The sequence below is a fragment of the Salmo salar genome, chromosome 01 (assembly GCF_965601325.2).
Source record: "Salmo salar chromosome 01, fSalSal1, whole genome shotgun sequence".
Taxonomy (NCBI): Eukaryota; Metazoa; Chordata; class Actinopteri; order Salmoniformes; family Salmonidae; genus Salmo; species Salmo salar.
The window spans coordinates 46,410,839-46,435,966 of NC_138291.1; the positions used below are offsets into that span (position 1 = coordinate 46,410,839).

The following is a 25,128-nucleotide window of genomic DNA, read 5'->3' on the forward strand; positions in this document are numbered from 1 at the left end:
GCTTTTTACCTATAAAAAAGACACCTGTCCACAGAAGCAATCAATCAATCAGATTCCAAACTCTCCACCATGGCCAAGACCAAAGAGCTCTCCAAGGATGTCAGAGACAAGATTGTAGACCTACACAAGGCTGGAATGGGCTACAAGACCATCGCCAAGCAGCTTGGTGAGAAGGTGACAACATTTGGTGCGATTATTCGCAAATGGAAGAAACACAAAAGAACTGGGGCTCTATGCAAGATCTCACCTCGAGGGGTAGCAATGATCATGAGAACAGTGAGGAATCAGCCCAGAACTACACGGGAGGATCTTGTCAATGATCTCAAGGCAGCTGGGACCATAGTCACCAAGAAAACAATTGGTAACACACTACGCTGTGAAGGACTGAAATCTTGCAGCGCCCGCAAGGTCCCCCTGCTCAAGAATACATATACATGCCTGTCTGAAGTTTGCCAATGAACATCTGAATGATTCAGAGGACAACTGGGTGAAAGTGTTGTGGTCAGATGAGACCAAAATGGAGCTCTTTGGCATCAACTCAACTCGCCGTGTTTGGAGGAGGAGGAATGCTGCCTATGACCCCAAGAACACCATCTCCACCATCAAACATGGAGGTGGAAACATTATGCTTTGGGGGTGTTTTTCTGCTAAGGGGACAGGACAACTTCACCCTATCAAAGGGACGATGGACGGGGCCATGTACCGTCAAATCTTAGGTGAAAACACATGGCCAAGGCAACAAAGGAGTGGCTCAAGAAGAAGCACATTAAGGTCCTGGAGTGGCCTAGCCAGTCTCCAGACCTTAATCCCATAGAAAATCTGTGGAGGAAGCTGAAGGTTCGAGTTGCCAAACGTTAGCCTTGAAACCCTAAAGACTTGGAGAAGATCTGCAAAGAGGAGTGGGACAAAATCCCTCCTGAGATGTGTGCAAACCTGGTGGCCAACTACAAGAAACGTCTGACCTCTGTGATTGAAAAACAAGGGTTTTGCCACCAAGTACTAAGTCATGTTTTGCAGAGGGGTCAAATACTTATTTCCCTCATTAAAATGCAAATGTTTTTATAACATTTTTGACATGTGTTTTTCTGGATTTTTTTTGTTATTCTGTCTCTCACTGTTCAAATAAACCTACCATTAAAATTATAGACTGATCATTTCCTTGTAAGTGGGCAAACGTACAAAATCAGCAGGGGATCAAATACTTTTTTCCCCCCACTGTAGTAACCAAAAAAGTGTTAAACAAATCAAAATATGTTTTATGTTTGAGGTTCTTCAAAGTAGCCACCCTTTGCCTTGATGACAGCTTTGCACGCTCTTGGCATAAAATTAATTCTGAAACTCACTGGCAGCCAGTGCAGAGACCTTAAAACCGGTGTAATGTGTGCTCTCCATCTGGTCTTGGTCAGTACCCGTGCTGCTGCAACATTCTGTATGTTTTGCAGTTGACCAATGTCTTTCTTGGGTAGACCAGACAGGAGAGCATTACAGTAGTCAAGCCTGCTTGTAATAAAAGCATTGATGTGTCTCTCTGTATCAACCTGAGAGAGAAATGCAACTTGGCAATGTTCCTCAGGTGGTAAAAAGCTATTTTGTTCACATTCCTAATGTGCGATTTGAAATTTAGGTCAGAATCTAAAGTAACACCTTGTTTTTTTACCTGGTGTTTTATCTTTATTGTATGTGAATTAAGATGTGTGGCCAGATTCTCTCTGTGCTTTGGCTCCAACAATAAGTACCTTGGTCTTGATTTAGCTAGAGGAAGTTGTGTGCCATCCAAGTATTTAAATCACTAATACAGTCTAATTTATCCGTGAAGCTAAAATCCTGTAGTGACACAGAATTGTGAAGTTGTGTATCGTCTGCGTAGCAGTAAAAATCAATGCTGTGCGTTCTGATAACGATGTCAAGGGGTTATATATATATATACTGCTCAAAAAAATAAAGGGAACACTTAAACAACACATCCTAGATCTGAATGAAAGAAATAATCGTATTAAATACTTTTTTCTTTACATAGTTGAATGTGCTGACAACAAAATCACACAAAAATAATCAATGGAAATCCAATTGATCAACCCATGGAGGTCTGGATTTGGAGTCACACTCAAAATGAAAGTGGAAAACCATACTACAGGCTGATCCAACTTTGATGTAATGTCCTTAAAACAAGTCAAAATGAGGCTCAGTAGTGTGTGTGGCCTCCACGTGCCTGTATGACCTCCCTACAACGCCTGGGCATGCTCCTGATGAGGTGGCGGATGGTCTCCTGAGGGATCTCCTCCCAGACCTGGACTAAAGCATCCGCCAACTCCTGGACAGTCTGTGGTGCAACGTGGCGTTGGTGGATGGAGCGAGACATGATGTCCCAGATGTGCTCAATTGGATTCAGGTCTAGGGAACGGGCGGGCCAGTCCGTAGCGTCAATGCCTTCCTCTTGCAGGAACTGCTGACACACTCCAGCCACATGAGGTCTAGCATTGTCTTGCATTAGGAGGAACCCAGGGCCAACCGCACCAGCATATGGTCTCACAAGGGGTCTGAGGATCTCATCTCGGTACCTAATGGCAGTCAGGCTACCTCTGGCGAGCACATGGAGGGCTGTGCGGCCCCCCAAAGAAATGCCACCCCACACCATGACTGACCCACCGCCAAACCGGTCATGCTGGAGGATGTTGCAGGCAGCAGAACGTTCTCCATGGTGTCTCCAGACTTTGTCATGTGCTCAGTGTGAACCTGCTTTCATCTGTGAAGAGCACAGGGCGCCAGTGGCGAATTTGCCAATCTTGGTGTTCTCTGGCAAATGCCAAACGTCCTGCACGGTGTTGGGCTGTAAGCACAACCCCCACCTGTGGACGTCGGGCCCTCATACCACCCTCATGGAGTCTGTTTCTGACCGTTTGAGCAGACACATGCACATTTGTGGCCTGCTGGAGGTCATTTTGCAGGGCTCTGGCAGTGCATCTCCTGCTCCTCCTTGCACAAAGGCGGAGGTAGCGGTCCTGCTGCTGGGTTGTTGCCCTCCTACGGCCTCCTCCACGTCTCCTGATGTACTGGCCTGTCTCCTGGTAGCGCCTCCATGCTCTGGACACTACGCTGACAGACACAGCAAACCTTCTTGCCACAGCTCGCATTGATGTGCCATCCTGGATGAGCTGCACTACCTGAGCCACTTGTGTGGGTTGTAGACTCTGTCTCATGCTACCACTAGAGTGAAAGCACCGCCAGCATTCAAAAGTGACCAAAACATCAGCCAGGAAGCATAGGAACTGAGAAGTGGTCTGTGGTCCCCACCTGCAGAACCACTCCTTTATTGGGGGTATCTTGCTAATTGCCTATAATTTCCACCTGCTGTCTATTCCATTTGCACAACAGCATGTGAAATTATATATATATATATATATATATATATATATATACACATACACACACACACACACACACACACACACACACACACACACACACACACACACACACTGCTCAAAAAAATAAAGGGAACACTTAAACAACACAATGTAACTCCAAGTCAATCACACTTCTGTGAAATCAAACTGTCCACTTAGGAAGCAACACTGATTGACAATAAATTTCACATGCTGAACAGTACCAGACCCAAAATGTAACCTTGTGGAACGCCACATGTGATTTGTATTTTCTCTGAGTTATGTTCACTAAGGGTGACAAACTCTCAACCGGTTAAATAGGTCCTGAACCAATTTAGAAATGGACCCACCTGTCCAGAAGGACATCATGGTCAAGTGTCGAATGCAGCACTTAAATCCAAGAGTACAAGATCAGAGAGCTGTTTGGCATCTGTGTTGGCGCACTTTAAGTAAGGTCGAGAGTTTGTCTATGTTTGTCTATGCTGTGGTGTGCCAGATTGGAATTTTTCAAAAATACAGTTGGCACTTAGGCAAAATTATGGAGAAATTATTTTTTAAGAATGGACGTTTGGATATTGCTAAAAGCTGAAGAATCAAGATTACTTTTCTTCAGAAGGGGTTTCACCATAGCAGTTTTTAATGCAGTGGGGAAAGTGCCTGTGAACAGGGAGTGATTTAACAAAAGCTTGTACTTCATCAGATATGCAATTAACGACTGTTTTGAAGAAGGTGGTGGAAGTAGGATCTCAAGAAGGGAGATAGAAGGCTTAAGTTGTGATGTCACTTTCCTGAGCATTTCTGTGTCAACCAGCGAAAATAACTCCATAGTGCCTTCATGTGATAGGCTAGGGCACATACCATCAAACTTCTCATAATGTCTTGCTTGACTGATACCCATCTTAATGTTTTTTTATATTATCTCTGAAATATGCCTCAAACTCATCACATTTAGATGTCGTGGAAAGTTCACATAGGTTTGCAGAGGTAGGATTTATCAGGCCATTAATGATCGAAGCACACACTCAGATTATTCTGATTTATTAGCGATCAACTTGAGCCCGTCTGGCATTTCTAATGGCCTTGTTATATATGCCAAGTTGCTTTCTCAGAATATCCTAATGGACCTGCAACTTTGACTTTCTCCACTTCCGCTCTGCCTTTCTGCAATTTCTCCTCGATCATCCAAGGGGTTCTCTGTTTGGATGTGGCCCTTTTCAGCTTTACTGGAGCTGTGGCATCAATGGTTACCCTTAATTTGCTATTAATGTTATCAACTAAATCATCACGAAGAAGGCATAATAGGTGGTGGAGTATTGTTCACACACGCAATAAAATCTGTAGCAACTTCAGAGGTAAGGTAGTGTTTCTTAATAATGCGTTCAGTATTACCCTGTACAAGGTAGTAAAAAACACACAGTGGTGATTACATTTACATTTACGTCATTTAGCAGACGCTCTTATCCAGAGCGTCTTACAAATTGGTGCATTCACCGTATGATATCCAGTGGAACAACCACTTTACAATAGTACATCTATATCTTTTTTTTTTGGGGGGGGGGGGGGGGGGTTAGAAGGATTACTTTATCCTATCCCAGGTATTCCTTAAAGAGGTGGGGTTTCAGGTGTCTACGGAAGGTGGTGATTGACTCTGCTGTCCTGGCGTCGTGAGGGAGCTTGTTCCACCATTGGGGTGCCAGAGCTGCGAACAGTTTTGACTGGGCTGAGCGGGAACTGTGCTTTCGCAGAGGTAGGGGGGCCAGCAGGCCAGAGGTGGATGAACGCAGTGCCCTTGTTTGGGTGTAGGGCCTGATCAGAGCCTGAAGGTACGGAGGTGCCGTTCCCCTCACAGCTCCGTAGGCAAGCACCATGGTCTTGTAGCAGATGCGAGCTTCAACTGGAAGCCAGTGGAGTGTGCGGAGGAGCGGGGTGACGTGAGAGAACTTGGGAAGGTTGAACACCAGACGGGCTGCGGCGTTCTGGATTAGTTGTAGGGGTTTAATGGCACAGGCAGGGAGCCCCGCCAACAGGGAGTTGCAGTAATCTAGATGTGAGATGACAAGTGCCTGGATTAGGACCTGCGCCGCTTCCTGTGTAAGGCAGGGTCGTACTCTGCGAATGTTGTATAGCATGAACCTACAGGATCGGGTCACCGCCTTGATGTTAGCGGAGAACGACGCTGTTGTCCAGGGTCACGCCGAGGCTCTTAGCACTCTGGGAGGAGGACACAATGGAGTTGTCCACCATGATGGCGAGATCATGGAAAGGGCAGTCCTTCCCCGGGAGGAAGAGCAGCTCCGTCTTGCCGAGGTTCAGCTTGAGGTGGTGATACGTCATCCACACTGATATGTCTACCAGACATGCAGAGATGCGATTCGCCACCTGGTTATCAGAAGGGGGAAAGGAGAAGATTAATTGTGTGTCGTCTGCGTAGCAATGATAGGAGAGACCATGTGAGGATATGACAGAGCCAAGTGACTTGGTGTATAGCGAGAATAGGAGAGGGCCTAGAACTGAGCCCTGGGGGACACCAGTGGTGAGAGCACATGGTGCGGAGACGGATTCTCGCCACGCCACCTGGTAGGAGCGACCTGTCAGGTAGGACGCAATCCAAGAGTGAGCCGCGCCGGAGATACCCAACTCGGAGAGGGTGGAGAGGAGGATCTGATGGTTCACAGTATCAAAGGCAGCAGATAGGTCTAGAAGGATGAGAGCAGAGGAGAGAGAGTTAGCTTTAGCAGTGCGGAGAGCCTCCGTGACACAGAGAAGAGCAGTCTCAGTTGAATGACCAGCCTTGAAACCTGACTGATTTGGATCAAGAAGGTCATTCTGAGAGAGATAGCAGGAGAGCTGGCCAAGGACGGCACGTTCAAGAGTTTTGGTGAGAAAAGAAAGAAGGGATACTGGTCTGTAGTTGTTGACATCGGAGGGATCGAGTGTAGGTTTTTTGAGAAGGGGTGCAACTCTCGCTCTCTTGAAGACGGAAGGGACGTAGCCAGCGGTCAAGGATGAGTTGATGAGCGAGGTAAGGTAAGGGAGAAGGTCTCCGGAAATGGTCTGGAGAAGAGAGGAGGGGATAGGGTCAAGCGGGCAGGTTGTTGGGCGGCCGGCCGTCACAAGACGCAAGATTTAATCTGGAGAGAGAGGGGAGAAAGAGGTCAAAGCATAGGGTAGGGCAATGTGAGCAGGACCAGCGGTGTCACGTGACTTAACAAAGATAAAGCAACATCAACAATAGAGGATATGTCAATAGAAAGCCCTTTGGTAATATCCAGGTCCAGAGTATGGCCGCGGTTATGGGTGGGTCCAGTAACATGGGATTAGAATGTGCAGAGTGAGTAGTACAAGAAGGGATTCCTGTAGAGAGCCCAACAGCAGTGAATCATGGGTAATGTAGTGTGAATGGGGGTGAATAGACTACAAAGGCAGCAGCTAGTTGAAAGCCCAGCGGATTAGTATTGTGTTGGTTTGAATGGAACCTTGTTGTACTGTAGGGTTAGTTTGCTTGCCTGGGGGAACTGTGAATTGTGAGCTTGTCAGGTATGTATCTCTATGTCAACATGACCTTGGAGCCTCAACAGCCTTGCATGGCCTTATGTGTGTCTATGTGTGTCCCTCTGCTTGGCAAATTAGTTTGCCACACTCGTACAGCAGAGTTCGGCCTGTATTGTCTGTGCTCAGAGGCCGAACATTTATCCACTGTCTGTCTGTCTGTCTGTCTGTCTGTCTGTCTGTCTGTCTGTCTGTCTGTCTGTCTGTCTGTCTGTCTGTCTGTCTGTCTGTCTGTCTGTCTGTCTGTCTGTCTGTCTGTCTGTCTGTCTGTCTGTCTGTCTGTCTGTCTGTCTGTCTGTCTGTCTGTCTGTCTGTCTGTCTGTCTGTCTGTCTGTCTGTCTGTCTGTCTGTCCCCTCCCTATTTCTCCCTCCCGCTCTTCTCCTTATCTGTCCCTCCCTCTCTTCCTCAATCTCTTATCCTCTCTCACGCTCTCCCTCTCTATTAGAACAGAGTGTGGAAGACTGATACATTCTGAGTGGAGGAATGGAGGGGAAAGAGAGAAAGGAGAAGACATTCAGTTCATTCACAAGGAGCCTTGATACTAATCTATAGGAAGAGAAAGACGGACTGACAGACAGAAAACCTATGCCACACTGAGATATCTCACTTTGTACTAATTGGTATATATGTTCAACTTTTAGTAATGGTCTAAAGGAATTCCTTAGCAATTTTACAACAGTTGGTTTCCTTCAGTTCAAGTGTGATTTTCCTCCGCTTTTCCTTTTGAATGTCTGTAATCTATAGTATGTAGTAGAAGTTTAGAGAGCGGTATGGGGAAGACCTGTGGCTGCTGACACAGAAGGATTCAACCAAACACAACTTCCCGAGTCAGCGATCCTATTGTGATTGTACAATATGCACACACGCATGCATACATGCGCGCAATCACTCACACACACACACGCACAGTATAAACACTCAACCCCCTCCTGTACTCCCTGTTCACCCATGACTGCGTGGCCACAGGTCAAGCTCAGTCATCAAGTTTTCTGATGACATAACAGTGGTAGGCCTGATTACCATCAATGAAGAGATAGCGAGAGCCCTGGCGGAGTGGTGCCAGGAAAATAACCTCTCCCTCAATGTCAACAAAATGAAGGAGATGATTGTGGGCGACAGGAGACAGCAGAGAGAGCACGCCCCTATCCACATCAACAGGGCTGCAGTGGAGAGTGTGAAAAGCTTCAAGTTCCTCGGAGTGTATGTCACTGACGACTTGAAATGGTCCATTCACACAAACAGTATGGTGAAAAAGGCGCAACAGCGCCTTTTCAACCTCATTAGGCGGAAGAAATTTGGCTTGGCCCATAAGACCCTCACAAACTTCTACAGATGTACCATTGAGAGCATCCTGTCGGGCTGCATCACCCGGGTTATATCATCATACTGTTTTAACCACTTCATATGTAAATACTGTATTCTAGTCATGGTCATCCTATATAACTACTGCTGTACACACCTTTTCTATTCATATACTGTCTAAACACACCATTATATTATACAAAACATTAAGGACACCTACTCTTTCCATGACATGGACTGACCAGGTGAATCTAGGTGAAAGCTTTGGTCCCTTATTGACGTCACTTGTTAAATTAACTTCAATCGGTGTAGATGAAGGGGAGGAGACAGGTTAAAGAAGGGTTTTTTTAAGCCTTGAGACATTTGGGACGTGGATTGTGTATGTGTGCCATTCAGAGGGTGAATGGACAAGACAAAAGCGCTGCTGGGTTTTTCACTCAACAGTTTCCCTTGTGTACAAAGAATGGTCCACCGCCCAAAGGACATCCATCCCTGACCTCAACCCCATCGAACATTTTTGGTATGAATTGGAACACCGACTGCATGCCAGGCCTAATCGCCCAACATCAGTGTCTGACCTCACTAATGCTCTTGTGGCTGAATGAAAGCAAGTCCCGCAGCAAAGTAGGGGGAGTAAATAAAATACTCCTTCTACAATGTTAAAACATTCTACATTGTGACATCCTTAAAATACTCCTACTACAGAATACTCCTACTAGACACTGATGTTGGGCGATTAGGCCTGGCATGCAGTCGGCGTTCCAATTCATCCCAAAAATGTTCGATGGGGTTGAGGTCAGGGATGGATGGATGTCCTTTGGGCTGTGGACCATTCTTCGTACACACAGGAAACTGTTGAGTGTGAAAAACCCAGCAGCACTTTTGTCTTGTCCATTCACCCTCTGAATGGCACACATACACAATCCACATCCCAAATGTCTCAAGGCTTAAAAAAACCCTTCTTTAACCTGTCTCCTCCCCTTCATCTACACCGATTGAAGTTAATTTAACAAGTAACGTCAATAAGGGACCAAAGCTTTCACATTGATTCACCTGGTCAGTCTATGTCATGGAAAGAGTAGGTGTCCTTAATGTTTTGTATAATATAATGGTGTTCGACAAGCAGGTGTCCATATACTTTTGGTCATGTAGTGCATATGTATACAGCGAATTTCGGAAAGTATTCAGAACCCTTGACTTTTTACACATTTTGTTATATTACAGCCTTATTCTAAAATGGATTAAATTATTTGTTTCCTCGTCAATCTACGCACAATACCCCATAATGACAAAGCAGAAACAGGTTTGTAGAAATATTAGCTAATTTATTAAAAATAAAAACTGAAATATCATATTTACATAAGTATTCAGACTCTTTACTCAGTACTTTGTTGAAGCACCTTAGGCAGTAATTACAGCCTTGAGTCTTCTTGGGTATGACGCTACAAGCTTGGCACCTCTGTATTTGGAGAGTTTCTCCCATTCTTTTCTGCAGATCTTCTCAAGCTCTGTCAGGTTGGTCGGGGAGCGTTGCTGCACAGCTATTTTCAGGTCTCCAGAGATTTTCGATTGGGTTCAAGTCCGGGCTCTGTACTTTGCTCCGTACTTCTTTGTCTCGATCCCGACTAGTCTCCCAGTTCCTGCCTCTGAAAAACATTCCCACAGCATGCTGCTGCCACCACCATGCTTCACTGTAGGGATGGTGCCAGGTTTCTTCCAGACGTGACGCTTGGCATTCAGACCAAAGAGTTCAATCTTGGTTTAATCATATGAGAGAATCTTGTTTCTCATGGTCTGAGAGTCTTTAGGTGCCTTTTGGCAAACTCTAAGTGCGCTATCATGTGCCTTTTACTGAGGAGTGTCTTCCGTCTGGCTACTCTACCAAAAAGGCCTGATTGGTGGAGTACTGCAGAGATGGTTGTCCTTCTGGAAGATTCTCCCATCTCCACAGAGGAACTTTAAAGCTCTGTCAGGGTGATCATCGGGTTCTTGGTCACCTCACTGACCAAGGCCCTTCTCCCCCGATTGCTCAGTTTGTAATGTGACAAAATGTTGAAAAAGTCAAGGGGTCTGAATATTTTACGAATGCACTGTATGTATGTCTCTCTCTCTCTCAATTCAATTACAATTGAAGGGCTTTATTGGCATGGGAAACATATCTTTACATTGCCAAAGCAAGTGAAATAGATAATAAACAAATTTGAAATAAACAATGAATAAAAAAATAACAGCAAACATTACACTCACAAAAGTTCCAAAACTATAAAGACATTTCAAATGTCATATTATGTGCAAATAGTTAAAGTACAAAAGGGAAATAAACATAAATAATGGTGGTATTTACAGTGGTGTTTGTTCTTCACTGGTTGCCCTTTTCTTGTGGCAACAGGTCAGAAATCTTGCTGCTGTGATGGCACACTGGTATTTCACCCAATAGATATGGGAGTTTATCAAAATTGGGTTTGTTTTCGAATTCGTTTTGGATCGGTGTAATCTGAGGGAAATATTTGTCTCTAATATGGTCATACATTTGGCAGGAGGTTGGGAAGTGCAGCCCAGTTTCCACCTCATTTTGTGGGCAGTGTGCACATAGCCTGTCTTCTCTTGAGAGCCAGGTCTGCCTACGGCGGCCTTTCTCAATAGCAAGGCTATGCTCACTGAGTCTGTACATTAGTCAAAGCTTTCCTTAAGTTTGGGTCAGTCACAGTGGTCAGGTATTGTGTGTGTGTCTCTCTCTCTCTCTCTCTCTCTCTCTCTCTCTCTCTCTCTCTCTCTCTCTCGCTCTCTCTCTCTCTCTCTCGCTCTCTCTCTGACATTGCTCGTTTTGCTAGTTCTTTATTTTTTGGATGTGTGCGTATTGTTTTGTATTGCTAGGTATTTCTGCACTGTTGGAAGTAGAAACACAAGCATTTTGGTGCACCGGCGATAACATCTTCAAATATGTGTATACGACCAATAAACGTTTTATTGGATTTGAACACACAATCCAGGCCTCTCTGTCCATTTAAAGGCACAATATGTAGCTTTGGGCACAACTTTGTGTATTGGAATCTGCCAGTATTCCTTTGAATCCTCCTAGTAGTTGTTTTCAATCAATCAAATTAATTTCTAAAGCCATTTTTACATTAGCAGATGTCAGAAAGTGCTACACAGAAACCCAGCCTAAAACCCCAAACAGCAAGCAATGCAGAAGCACGGTGGCTAGGAAAAACTCCCTAGAAAGGAAGGAACCTAGGAAGAAACCTAGAGAGGAACCAGGCTCTGAGGGGTGGTTAGTCCTCTTCTGGCTGTGCCAGGTGGAGATTCTAAGTGTAAGTACATGACCATTAAAGCCAGATTGTTATTCAAGATTTTCATAGGTGTCCAGCTGGGTCAAATAATAATCACAGTGGTTGTAGAGGGTGCAACAGGTCAGTACCTCAGGAGTAAATGTTAGTTGGCTTTTCATAGCCAAGCAGTCAGAGGTCGAGACAGCAGGTGCGGTAGAGAGAGAGAGAGAGAGTAAGTCGAAAACAGCTGGTCCGGGAAAAGGTAGCATGTCCGGTGAACAGGTCAGGGTTTCATAGCCGCAGGCTGGGTCAGCAGTACGACAAGGTGGACTGGGGACAGCCAGGAGTCATCAGGCCAGGTAGTCCTGAGGCATGGTCCCGGGGCTCAGGTTCTCCGCGAGGGGCGGGAGAGAGGGAGAATTAGAGGAAGCATACTTTAATTCACACAGGACACCAGATAAGATGGGAGAATTACACCAGCTATAACAGCCTAAACCTATCCCCCCGGCACATGTGACTATTGCAGCATAGATACCGGAGGCTGAGAGGGGGAAGTCTGGGACGATTGATTGATTGTGGTTGTATTCTCTTGGATTGGGAAGTGTGTTTTTGTATGTTTGTGTGTGTCATACTTTAAATACCAGGGTATAAGGGTGACCGTGCAGCAGCAGTTAGCCTTCATCGTATCTGTTGCCTTCATCACATGAGCTGACTCATACAATACGAGGTCATGTGGTATAAATAAAGTTGCCCACTTATTTTTGGATTGTTCGGTTTAAATAAAGAGGTCTCACTCACCTAATCATTCTTTTACTAATCTCTCATGGACAGACTACTAGATACGTCATGATGGGATGCACGAGATAATGAGCCGCATTAGTCACTCAGTTTCAAGAAATGGTTTCATACTATGTACAGTCGTGGCCAAAAGTTTTGAGAATGACACAAATATTAATTTTCACAAAGTTTGCTGCTTCAGTGTCTTTAGATATTTTTGTCAGATGTTACTATGTAATACTGAAGTATAATTATAAGCATTTCATAAGTGTCGAAGGCTTTTATTGACAATTACATGAAATTGATGCAAGAGTCAATATTTACAGTGTTGACCCTTCTTTTTCAAGACCTCTGCAATCCGCCCTCGCATGCTGTCAATTAACTTCTGGGCCACATCCTGACTGATTGCAGCTCATTCTTGCATAATCAATGCTTGGAGTTTGTCAGAATTTGTAGGTTTTTGTTTGTCTACCCGCCTCTTGAGGATTGACCACAAGTTCTCAATGGGATAAAGGTCTGGGGAGTTTCCTGGCCATGGACCCAAAATATTGATGTTTTGTTCCCCGAGCCACTTAGTTATCACTTTTGCCTTATGGCAAGGTGCTCCATCATGCTGGAAAAGGCATTATTCGTCACCAAACTGTTCCTGGATGGTTGGGAGAAGTTGCTCTCGGAGGATGTGTTGGTACCATTCTTTATTCATGGCTGTGTTCTTAGGCAACATTGTGAGTGGGCCCAGTCCCTTGGCTGAGAAGCAACCCCACACATGAATGGTTTCAGAATGCTTTACTGTTGGCATGACACAGGACTGATGGTAGCGCTCACCTTGTCTTCTCCAGACAAGCTTTTTCCGGATGCCCCAAACAATTGGAAAGGGGATTCATCAGAGAAAATTACTTTACCCCAGTCCTCAGCAGTCCAATCCCTGTACCTTTTGCAGAATATCAGTCTGTCCCTGATGTTTTTCCTCCAAAAGTCTTCGCCTCACTGTGCGTGCAGATGCACTCACACCTGCCTGCTGCCATTCCTGAGCAAGCTCTGTACTGGTGGTGCCCCGATCCCGCAGCTGAATCAACTTTAGGAGATGGTACTGGCGCTTGCTGGACATTCTTGGGGGCTCTGAAGCCTTCTTCACAACAATTGAACCGCTCTCCTTGAAGTTCTTGATGATCCGATAAATGGTTGATTTAGGTGCAATCTTACTGGCAACAATATCCTTGCCTGTGAAGCCTTTTTTGTGCAAAGCAATGATGATGGCACGTGTTTCCTTGCAGATAACCATGATTGACAGAGTAAGAACAATGATTCCAAGCACCACCCTCCTTTTGAAGCTTCCAGTCTGTTATTCAAACTCAATCAGCATGACAGAGTGATCTCCAGCCTTGTCCTCGTCAATACTCACACCTGTGTTAACGAGAGAATCACTGACATGATGTCAGCTGGTCCTTTTGTGGCAGGGCTGAAATGCAGTGGAAATGTTTTTTGGGGATTCAGTTCATTTGCATGGCAAAGAGGGACTTTGCAATTAATTGCAATTCATCTGATCACTCTTCATAACATTCTGGAGTATATGCAAATTGCCATCATACAAACTGAGGCAGCAGTGTGTCATTCTCAAAACTTTTGGCCATGACTGTATATTATGCATATGATATGGTTTTATAATGTAATATGAATTTATATATTTTAAATATCTGTTTGTTTTTGTGTAGATTCGTCAGTGTTCCAAGAGGATGAAGGTATAGAGATGGATTCAGTCAGCTGGACTTCCAACACTAAACTCCCCGGCACCCAATCAGAGACCCCCATTTCCTCTGGACGCTTCTCATCCTGGGTGACCTTCGACGATGACGAGGAGGACAAGCCCCACCTCCACCACCGGGAGCAGCCATCCCACATACGATTTGATGATCTCAGCCACTTCCAGGATGCCAACAGTAACCTGATTGGTTCTCCTCCCAACATTTGGAAGCAGAACGGGAACCAGCAGAACCAGAACCGCCACCTCCTGGACCTGACGCCGGATGGAAACCCTCCTAGAACCCTTCTGACTCAACCTAGAACCGCTCCCCTGCTCCCCGGTAGGACTAAACCTTACACCAAGAAGAACCCTTTCCTGTGTGAAGAGTTCAATGACATCCAGCCCTCTCCCATCAACCCCTTTAGTTCCTACTTTGACTGTAAACAGGAAGTGGCATCACAGACGATCCAGAGTAATGGCTCCGCCAACCACCTGGAGAGCTCTCCCTGTGCCTTCTCCTTTAGCTCTCCTTTCTTCCAGTCTTTCAGCTCTCACAGCCAAGAGGCCAAACGAGAGTCCATTCTAGTCTTCTCCTCCGAGTTTGAGCCCACCGGAGGAGGAGGGGAAGAGACAGTCAGCCATGTCACTCCTCCCTTAGACAGACTAGACCTGGATCAGCTGAGAAACCTCCAGATCACAGACCCAGACGATCCAGGCAGCCCAACTCTGCCTGATGACTTAGTGGAGGATACGGAGGAGGCGAAGGAAGATGGGTTGGAGGGAGAGGATGAGAGCGCCCCCTACCTCCCAGATCATATGACCCCCCAAGATGGCTGGGCCATGCTGCTCCGTATACCAGAGAAGAAGAACATCATGTCGTCACGCCACTGGGGGCCTATCTATGTCCGTCTGTCTGACGACGGCGTGCTCCAGATGTTCTACGAGAAAGGTCTGGAAAAACCCTTCAGGACCCTGAAACTGGACCCTCGCTACGAGGCAGCTGAACACCGCCTGCAGAACTACGAAGAAGCCGGCCGCGTCCACACGCTCAGTGTGGACCTCGTCCAATACCGCGAGAGGAGGCGAATCCAGCCGAAGTCACCCGTCACCCACCAGCCAATCCGTGAGCAGCTGGTGAAGCTGGGCACCACCTGTTACCACGACTTCCTGAGTTTTCGTCATGCGCTGGTGGAGGTGCTGAGGCGGTTGCCGGCAGTGACGGGTGGGGCGTTGACGGGGTCGCCCATAGGGGCGGGGCTGACAGAGGAGGAGGTTCAGGTGGAGGTGAGGGACGAGTTCTACGGGACGGTCGCTGCGGGAGATGGGAGGATTCTGAAGCAGCTTGTGATGACTCGTGTGCACGTGCTGGCCTTCCTCTCTGGGTCGGCAGGCTGCCGCCTCGGACTCAATGATGTGCAGGTAAAAGAGAAGGAGAGCGTGTTAAAATAGACGTCCAGTTACGAGTGAAAGGGGAGGGTGGTTCATGTTGGGTAGCTTATAGGTGTGTGAAAGATGGATTTTTGTAGGGATCAAATTGGGATCCATTGCTGAGTGGGAGACAGCTCATAATATTGGCTGGAATGGAGTCAATGGAATGTTATTACACGCATCAAACACGTGGTTTCCATGCGTTTGATGCCATTCCGTTGACTCCATTCCAGCCATTATTATGAGCCGTCCTCCCCTCAGCAGCTTCCACTGAATCATTGGTATGAGAGGAGGATTTGGATGGTGAGATGTGTACACATCAGAATATTGGCCCTGGAGTTCTGCAGACACTTATTCAGACAATGGTACAAACATTGAAATGCATGTACAGTTGAAGTCGGAAGTTTACATTCAACTTAGCCAAATAAATTTAAACTCAGTTTTTCACAATTCCTGACATTTCATCCTAGTAAAAATTCCCTGTCTTAGGTCAGTTAGGATCACCACTTTATTTTAAGAATGTGAAATGTCAGAATAATAGTAGAGAGAATTATTTATTTTAGCTTTCATTTCTTTTATCACATTCCCAGTAGGTCAGAAGTTTACATACACTCAGTAAGTATTTGGTAGCATTGCCTTTAAATTGTTGAACTTTGGTCAAACGTTTCGGGTAGTCTTCAACAAGCTTCCCACAATAAGTTGGGTGAATTATGTCCCATTCCTCCTGACAGAGCTGGCGTAACTGAGTCAGGTTTGTAGGCCTCCTTGCTCGCACACGCCTTTTCAGTTCTGCCCTCAGGGCTTTGTGATGGCCACTCCAATACCTTGACTTTGTTGTCCTTAAGCCATTTTCCACAACTTTGGAAGTATGCTTGGGGTCATTGTCCATTTGGAAGACCCATTTGCGACCAAGCTTTAACTTCCTGACTGATGTCTTGAGATGTTGCTTCAATATATCCACATAAATGTTCCTTTCTCATGATGCCATCTATTCTGTGAAGTGCACCAGTCCCTCCTGCAGCAAAGCACCCCGACAACATGATGCTGCCACCCCCGTGCTTCACGGTTGGGATGGTGTTCTTCGGCTTGCAAGCCTCCCCCTTTTTCCTCCAAACATAACCATGGTCATTATGGCCAAACAGTTCTATTTTTGTTTCATCAGACCAGAGGACATTTCTCCAAAAAGTAGCATCTTTGTCCCCATGTGCAGTGGCAAACCGTAGTCTGGCTTTTTTTATGGCGGTTTTGGAGCAGTGGCTTCTTCCTTGCTGAGCGGCCTTTCAGGTTATGTCGATATAGGACTCATTTTTACTGTGGATATAGATACTTTTGTACCTGTTTTCTCCAGCATCTTCAGAAGGTCCTTTGCTGTTGTTCTGGGATTGATTTGCAGTTTTTGCACCAAAGTACGTTCATCTCTAGGAGACAGAACCTTCCTGAGCGGTATGACAGCTGCGTGGTCCCATGGTGTTTATACTTGCGTACTATTGTATTGTTTGTACAAATGAATGTGGTACTTTCAGGCGTTTTGAAATTCCCCCCCATTTTGAACCAGTCATGTGGAGGTCTACAATTTCTGAGGTCTTGGCCGATTTCTTTTGATTTTCCCATGGTGTCAAGCAAAGAGGCACTGAGTTTGAAGGTAGGCCTTGAAATACATCCACAAGTACTCCTCCAATTGACTCAAATGATGTCAATTAGCCAATCAGAAGCTTCCAAAGCCATGACATTATTTTCTGGAATTTTCCAAGCTGTTTAAAGGCACAGTCTATTTAGTGTATGTAAACTTCTGATCCACTGGAATTGTGATACAGTGAAATAATCTGTCTGTAAACAATTGTTGCAAAAATTACTTTTGTCATGCACAAGTAGATGTCCTAACCGACTTGCCAAAACTATAGTTTGTAAATAAGAAATTTGTGGAGTGGTTGAAAAACGAGTTTTAATGACTCCAACCTAAGTGTATGTAAACTTCTGACTTCAACTGTATACATGAAAGTATTAAACCCCCTTCCCGATGTTGTTCCTCTAGGTCAAAGGTAAGGAGGTGGTCTCCAGACATGACATCATCCCCAACACCACCACACGCTGGATCCGCTTGCGTGACTGCGAGCTTCATGACGAACACGCAGATGAACTAGAGTTCCTGTCGTCACGCCAAGTTGTCTTCACACCGCCGCCCTGCCGCCGCTTCCAGCTGCTGGCCTTCCGCACGGCCTTCGCTGAGAAGACCCTCCCCTTCACGCTGCGCACTGTTGCCTCCGTCCGCGGTGCCGAGGTCACCCTGCAGTCCTGGCTGCTGATGTCACAGGGGTTCTCGTCCAATCGGGACACGTTGAACCTCATCCCCTGCGAGAATGTGGCGGTAAAATAATAATAGAATATTGTGTCTCTTGCAGTTTTTTATTATTGAACTTCACTTCCCTCAGTCATTTGCTAACATTGATTATCATGCCTACCCCTAGATCCGCTACCCCATTCCTGAGATTTGGGCCAAGAACTTCCGTCGGGACGGGGTGATGGGGGAGAGGTCACTGAAGGCGAGGTTCAACAAGGGTGCCAGCTTCGGCACGGCGAGTACTTCCGGGTCAGAGCCAGTGATGAGGGTGACCCTTGGCACGGCCAAGTATGAACAGGCTTTTAAAGCTGTGGTGTGGAGGCTCAGCCGCCTGCCTGACAAAAACTCTGGTAAGAAGTTGTTGGAGTCATATTCAGTAAGAGAACTATTTCTATTCTCACTGTATAAATGCAAAAATACACTGCTATTTCACTAGCGGTGCACAAGCCTTTGTTAAGGAGGGAAGGAGTTTGAGGTGATACCCTGCTATTGTCACTGTGAAAAGGGCTAGGTCTATAGTTGTTTTACCAGTCATACCTGACAGCGGATGGCTCATTTCAGACACTATGGGTAGGTTTCACGGACACAGATAAAGCCTGGTCTAAAAACGAATGTTCAATGGAGAATCTCTATTGAAATAGCTCTTTAGCTATTTCACTAGGCGTAATCTGTGTCTACATGTGTGGAGGATCAGGGCCATTCCCTTGTATTCTCATTCTTCTGACGATCCATTTGAGGTTTCATCACAGTGCCAGTCAGTATTAGTGGAGCTGGTTTATATTTCACCCAGCTCAGAGGGACAGGACATGGGGGATGTCTCTATTTCACCCGGCATTGAGAGATTATGAACATTGATCTGTTTCTGCTGTCATTACACTGTGCAGACTGTCAATAGTCCTTACTCCAGGCACTGTCAATATCCTAGTGTGCGTATGTGTTGTAGAGTTGTTTGTGTGTGTACATGCAGGCATGTATCCGTGAATGATTGCGTGCATCTGCGCCTCTGCGTGTGTGTATGCGCCCGTGTGTGTGTGCACCCATGCACGTGTCTGTGCGTGTGCATGAGTTCGCCCTTGTGTGTGTTCTCCCTGGCCCCAGTCCAGTGTTGGTATGTCTCTGTCAGAATGCGGCCCCCTTCAGGCCTTTCAATAGGCTGTCAGCATGGCTGCCTGTCCTGAGTACTGATTGGCCAGTCAAAGCCCTGGCTGTCACCATGCATTACCTCACAAACCCACAGGCCACAGGCTTCTATTGTAAATACATGCTCTGCCACGGGCTGCCCCCTCCCCCCCACCCCCCTTCTATTGTGGGCCCCTCTTTTTTTCTCTCCCCTCATTCTCTCCCCCTTTCTTCTTTCTCTCTTTACCCTCTGCCTCTCGTCCCCCTCTCTCACTTTTCGTCCCTCTCTCACTTTTCTTCCCCTTTCCCCTCTCTTTAGCCCTTGCTTCAGCTCCTCTCCCTCCTCCTCATCTCCCCCTCTCTACTTAACTGGGCCAAGCCTGCCCTGCATTTTCTGTCTCTCTTTCTTTTGTTTGCACCGTCTTTTGTCATTCTGTCTGCCTTGCTTTTTCTTTCTCTCTCCTTCTTTGTGTTCCTTCTTCTTTCTTCATGCTCATTCGTCCCATCGTTCTATGTGTGCTACAGTCCACACAGTGATGCCAACTCTGGGGCTGTAATTCCCTGCACCAGAAATGAGAGAAACATGGTGGTATGCTGGTTAACATTTCACTGCTACAGTCCTCTTCTCCAAAAACAGTGTGTACAACAGAGGATATTCTCTCTGACCTCACGGCACTTCCTGTTTTGACCCCTCTTGGTGGCCCGTCCCGTCCGTGCTCAGTGTTGTGATGTTCTTGGCACAACTCTCACCCTCTCTGTGGCCCTGTCCAGAGACAACTGCTAGCCCCTTCCCCTAAGCACTTCATGAAGACCTGAACAAATTGGATAGGCATAGCAATAGTTGTGTTGTCACCTGATAAGTTTGATGTAGATTTCAATATTGCTTACAACTATCCAATCTACACGTGTTTAAGGGAAAGGATTTGCTCTCCCTTTCTGTGCTCTGTGTGTGTGTGCGTGTCTGCGTGTGCGGACCCACCGGGAGGACAATCCTACTCGACCCAGAGTGATCGCTGATGATGAACATGTATGTTTGCGTGCGTGGTGTGTGTTGTGTTCGTCTGCATGTGTGTTTAAATGTACGTTTGTGTCTCCCCCTGGCAGCGTTGGGTCACCCCCACACCTTCTTCTGTCGTCTGGAGCTTGGTTCGGACCGGGAAGTGCCAGCCTCGCTGCAGAGCCACCTAGAGGTAGAGTTTGACATGCCTGCCGCCTCTGCCTCCAAAGCCACCGTCCGCTCCCTCTCTGTAGAGGACAGGGCAGACGCCAAGAAGTGGATCAACTACAAATCACACTACTCCTACCAGGTAATAGACCAGGGTGTTTGTGCGTGGAGTTGTAGCCTTTTGTGAATGGGCTGACATGGTAAAATTACATACACACACGTTGGTTGTCCTCCATAACCTGAGCTGTTTTCTGTGTGTGTTTGCCCGTCCAAACATGTAATTAGGCACAATGAGCAACCCCCTCTGGCTCCCACTAACAGTAGCTAACACAGTAGTCCACACAGTTGCTGCAGATCAACACAAACAACAATTTAACGCAGGGCCTGTATCCACAAAGCATCTCAAGAGTTGGAGTGCTGATCTAGGATCTGTCCTTATAGTCTTATTCATAATGATCTAAAATGCTAAACTGATTGTAGGTTAGCGCTCGTACTCTGAGACGCTTTATGGATACGGTCCCAGGCCACACGTATAGTACAGTAAGAAAGCCCTGTTATCATACAGTACAACAGTAGGATAGCCCTGTTATTATACAGTGAGCTAACACTATAGTAGTAATTATAGCAGTGGTTCGGTTCTCCTAGAAGTACTTTAGGTGAGTCACAAGGACCATTCAAATGAACGATTTTTAAACAAGGTCAATGTCCTTCACATTGGTTAATATAAGGTATATTGTAAAGACTGTGTGTACAGGTTAATTCCCACGTGTACAATTAGTAGAATGCTTCAGGAGCACAGTGAGCGTTAGACAGATGACAGCTGGCAAGGATCAGCTACTAGTGGTCCTATAACTGGCGTGGCTAGCCAGAGCCGAGTCCAACCCAGGGGTCTATATCTATATCCAAGGCATCAGCCAGGGTAGACACCTCACCAGAACAACCTGGTTTACGTGGTAGGCAGCGCTACGACACCAACCTCTGCTCAGACCTTCCGCAACCTCCGACTTCTCTCTTCTCTAAACGGAGACTGCCTCGATTGTGTGTGGGATGTAGCATATTATTTATCTATCTCATGACTGATCTCACTGTATGGGCTATGATCACCATCTTGTGGCCAAAGACAATCACACCTTCATTTAAGTAGGCCGTGTCTCTCACTGACGTTCTTATACAATACAACTTTATGTCCATTTAGTTACAGCAAACAACAGCACACATCCACAACAGATCTATAGAGATTTTTTAGTGCTTATAAGCAGTAGGCCTCCATAGGTGTCCTTGTGTTTGCCTTTCTGACCGTTGTCCCTCCTGTTCCCCCAGGTGCCTATAGAACAGAAGACAGGCAGCCTCTCAGAGAGCAGCAGCCCTGCACTGGACCAGGACCAGCCTGGAGAATGTGCTCAGCAGTGAACACACACACACAGACAGACGGATGTTGGGAGGGAGGATTTGATGACTGCTTTTTTAACAGGAGAAGGGAGAAAAGTCACTTTTTGCACTTTGAAGAACTGTACCGGAGGACTAGTTGGCCGATGTTTGTGCATAGATTGGATGTAGACTGAATGTACACTGGACATAACTGATTCTCGATAGGACATCAACTTGACATAGAATGGGTCTAGACTGGAAGTACAGTGGTCGTAGACTGGACATAGACTAGATCTACACTAGACCAACTGGTTATAGAAGGGTCGTAGACTGGTATGACTAGATGTACTACCACCGGACAGTTTATTAGGTACACCACCCCGTTCACGAAAATGGATCGCTCCTACAGACAGTGAGTCACATGGCCGTGGCTTGCTATATAAAGCAGGCAGGCAGGCATCGAGGCATTCAGTTACTGTTCAGTTGAATGTTAGAATGGGCAAAACAAGTGACCTAAGCAACTTTGATTGTGTTATGATCGACTGTGTCAGGAGCGCCAGTTCCAGTATCTCAGAAACAGCCGGCCTACTGGGCTTTTCACGCATAACAGTATCTAGGGTTTACAGATTATGGTGCAACAAACAAAAAACATCCAGTCAGCAGCAGTCCTGTGGGCAAAAACAGCTTGTTGATCAGAGAGTTTGAAGGAATCAGCAAGAGTCGTGCAAGCTATCATGCGGGCCACAATCAGGCAAATAACGGCTCAGTACTACAGTGGTTTGCAGAACGGCATCTCGGAAGGCACAACACGTCGGTCCTTGTCATGGATGGTTCTATTGCAGCAGACGACCACACCGGGTTCCACTCCTATCAGCTAAAAACAAGAAGAAGTGGCTCCAGTGGGCACACGATCACCAACACTGGACAATTGAGGAGTGGAAAAACATTACCTGGAATATGACAGTGAGTTCAGTTTACTTGAGTGGCCTGGTCAGTCCCTGGACCTGGACAGTCCCCAGACCTCAACCCAATATAACATCTTTGTGATGAGATGGAATGGGCTGTTCACAGCATGAATATACCGCCATCCAATCTGCAGCAACTGCGTGATGCCATCGCGTCCACATGGACCAGCATCCCTGTGGAATGTTTCCGACACCTTGTAGAATGCCCCAAATAATCCAGGCTGTTCTGGAGGCAAAGGGGGGTCCGACACCGATACTAGATGGGTGTACCTAATAAACTGGTCGGTGAGTGTAGACTGGACTTTTTTGTAGACTAGATATAAACTGGACTAAACTTGTTGTAGAATGGATATGACTAGATGTAAACTGGATATAGACTAGTTGTAGACTAGGGAAACTCAGCAGACTGGAGGCTAGTTAATGATCTTGCTTTATTAATTTGTTTGTTTTCTTAAAAATGCTGATTTGGCCAGACTAGTCTTACTGAGAGAGAGCTATTAGTTTTATATGATGATTCGTTTATTGTGAGTGGATCGGCTTGGCCTTGTGGCCTTACCCCATTGGGATACAGCGTACAGCAAGGGCAACATTACAGATCGTTCAGATAGAAATGTATTGTGTAGAACAGATGATTGTCTGTGAGAGTCAAATATCGTGGTATGATGGGGATTAGTTTGACATTGTAAATCCTGGCATTTCAGTAAACCAGGACTTTGAGATAAGTGAAATAAGTGCCCTTATTTCAGTACAGTCATTACAGTCTTAGTGGATTTCATGCACTCTGAGACTAATCGAAGCACCAACTAATGTGCTTCTACAGTACGTGTTTGCTTCAGTGTTCATTGACCTTCCACACAATTCTCAATCAATAGATTTAAGAGGCTTACATTAGTTTACATAGTAGAGACAAAATGGCTCTTCAGTATGCCACCTAGATAAAAAAATATCCTTTCATGCAGTGTAGACCTTGAAACTTACTAGTTCTATGTATTTTCAACAGTTCTTTTTTTCCCCCCCAGTGTCAGTGTTGGTTCACTATTCAGTATTCGACGGAATGCTCTTGTGTTCAGTCAGGTGTTAGGTAAGCATAAAAGCTTTCTGTTTTTCTCTCTCGCAAAGTTGAATGTTCTTCCAAAAGGTCTTATAGGTACTTCGGTCCTGTCATTTCACATAGTAGTCTTAACCAGTCTATACGTGAGTTAACAACAGTCAATACTGCTATTGGTGATGATGATGATGCAGAGTTCTAATACGCTAATGACAACATACTGTAGTTTGGCTATTTTGGCTGTACTTGGTAATATAATGAAAATTGCAGCATTTTTTAAATAAATGTTTTGGTTTTTATAAATGTGCTTTACATGTACAATGTGCATCCGTACTACTAACATTGACTCAATGTGAACAAGATACTGTATGTACAAAATATAAATATATTCTGCAATGGACATCATCTGCAGGTCTAAACACTGATGTACACTTTTTCTAGCTGCTCCATTGTGTAGTTGGTCACAATTGTAGGTTACTGTTGTTGTTCAGTTGGTACATTTTGTGCAAAAAAATGCTTCTTTATGAAAATTGCCCTACTGGAAGCTTCTCAAAACATCTTCTTAGCAGAGGGAATTTTGTTCTCAACAGCGCAATAAATCATCTCAACAAATGTACTGATAAGGGGGCTTGTTGTTTAGGACAATGCACAATGTGTTCTTGTCGCGAGGGAACATAAAATAATGAATTGTATTTATATAGAGAGTGAATAGTTTATCTTTTTTTTCTAGATGATTAACAGGTATTTCACGTGAAATTTTGTCAAGTGAGTGGAATGTTAGAAAATAGGTCTTAACGGGATCTGGGTTACCTAGTTTACCATCTCTGAGAAAAAATGAAGAAAAAAAAAAACATGGAAATGGGTAAATCCAGATCTGAATGGGAAACTAGTCCAGAAAATCAAATACAATAGAACATTTGAATCATTTTAAAAGATTTTCAAGCTCAAGATATCTAGACCTCTTTTGAGACATCAGTTGATTTTCGAAGAAAAGTCTGTTGTATAAGCCCAGTACATTTCAATGGTTTTCCAAGAAAAATTGAACTCGTTAGGAAAAAAAATAACTGATGCAGTCTGACAACATTGTCATTTTTATTCTTTATGAAAAAACATAATATGACTGTGCTCTGCTTCTGTGTACCTAAAAAGATGCATTGTGGGTCATGGGATTAGTCTGTTTTGGTAACATGGTTTTGTGTTCCGTACATGGCGACGGTTTATCGTTAACTGCAACCTGTAAATAATCCATTCTGCAACACTAGACGGATAAGATCGGTTCCTTTGACAGATCCAATTGGAGTACTCAAGAATGCTAGAGGTATATTTGCTGAAAATGATACTTTTTAAACTGGAAAAAGGAATTAAATATATTTTTCTCTTGAGTATTGCTTTTTTTCAGCTTTTTTTAACTACATCCAGGAGGCCCTGCAAAACAATATATCACTAACACACAAGAGAGTTAGACAATCCTAGAATACACACTGCTACATACGAGCTGTTCTTGCGAATTCCTTTTTCTGCTGCTTTGTTCTCTGTTGCATTGTTCCTCAACCAAGCTGTGAGTAGCACCTCTTCTTCTTATTATTTACAATGACGGCCTACCGGGGAACAGTGGGTTAACTGCCTTGTTCAGAGACAGATTTTTACCTTGTCAGCTCGGGGGGGGGGGGGGGGG

General features: G+C 45.4%; 1 protein-coding gene across 4 annotated transcripts in view; it reads left to right on the forward strand.

Moving 5' to 3' along the window:
- Nucleotides 1–24,835, forward strand: part of ston2 (stonin 2) — a 53,181-nt gene extending 28,346 nt beyond the window's left edge. For all 4 annotated transcript variants that reach the window (XM_014196283.3, XM_014196292.3, XM_045718446.2 and 1 more), the window contains 5 exons: nt 13,994–15,441; nt 17,483–17,815; nt 17,916–18,138; nt 20,012–20,214; nt 21,393–24,835. In XM_014196283.3, coding sequence (XP_014051758.1) covers nt 13,994–15,441; nt 17,483–17,815; nt 17,916–18,138; nt 20,012–20,214; nt 21,393–21,482 — 2,297 coding nt within the window. In that variant the 3' untranslated portion in view covers nt 21,483–24,835. The remainder of the gene's footprint in view (nt 1–13,993; nt 15,442–17,482; nt 17,816–17,915; nt 18,139–20,011; nt 20,215–21,392) is intronic.
- Nucleotides 24,836–25,128: the final 293 nt, after the last annotated feature.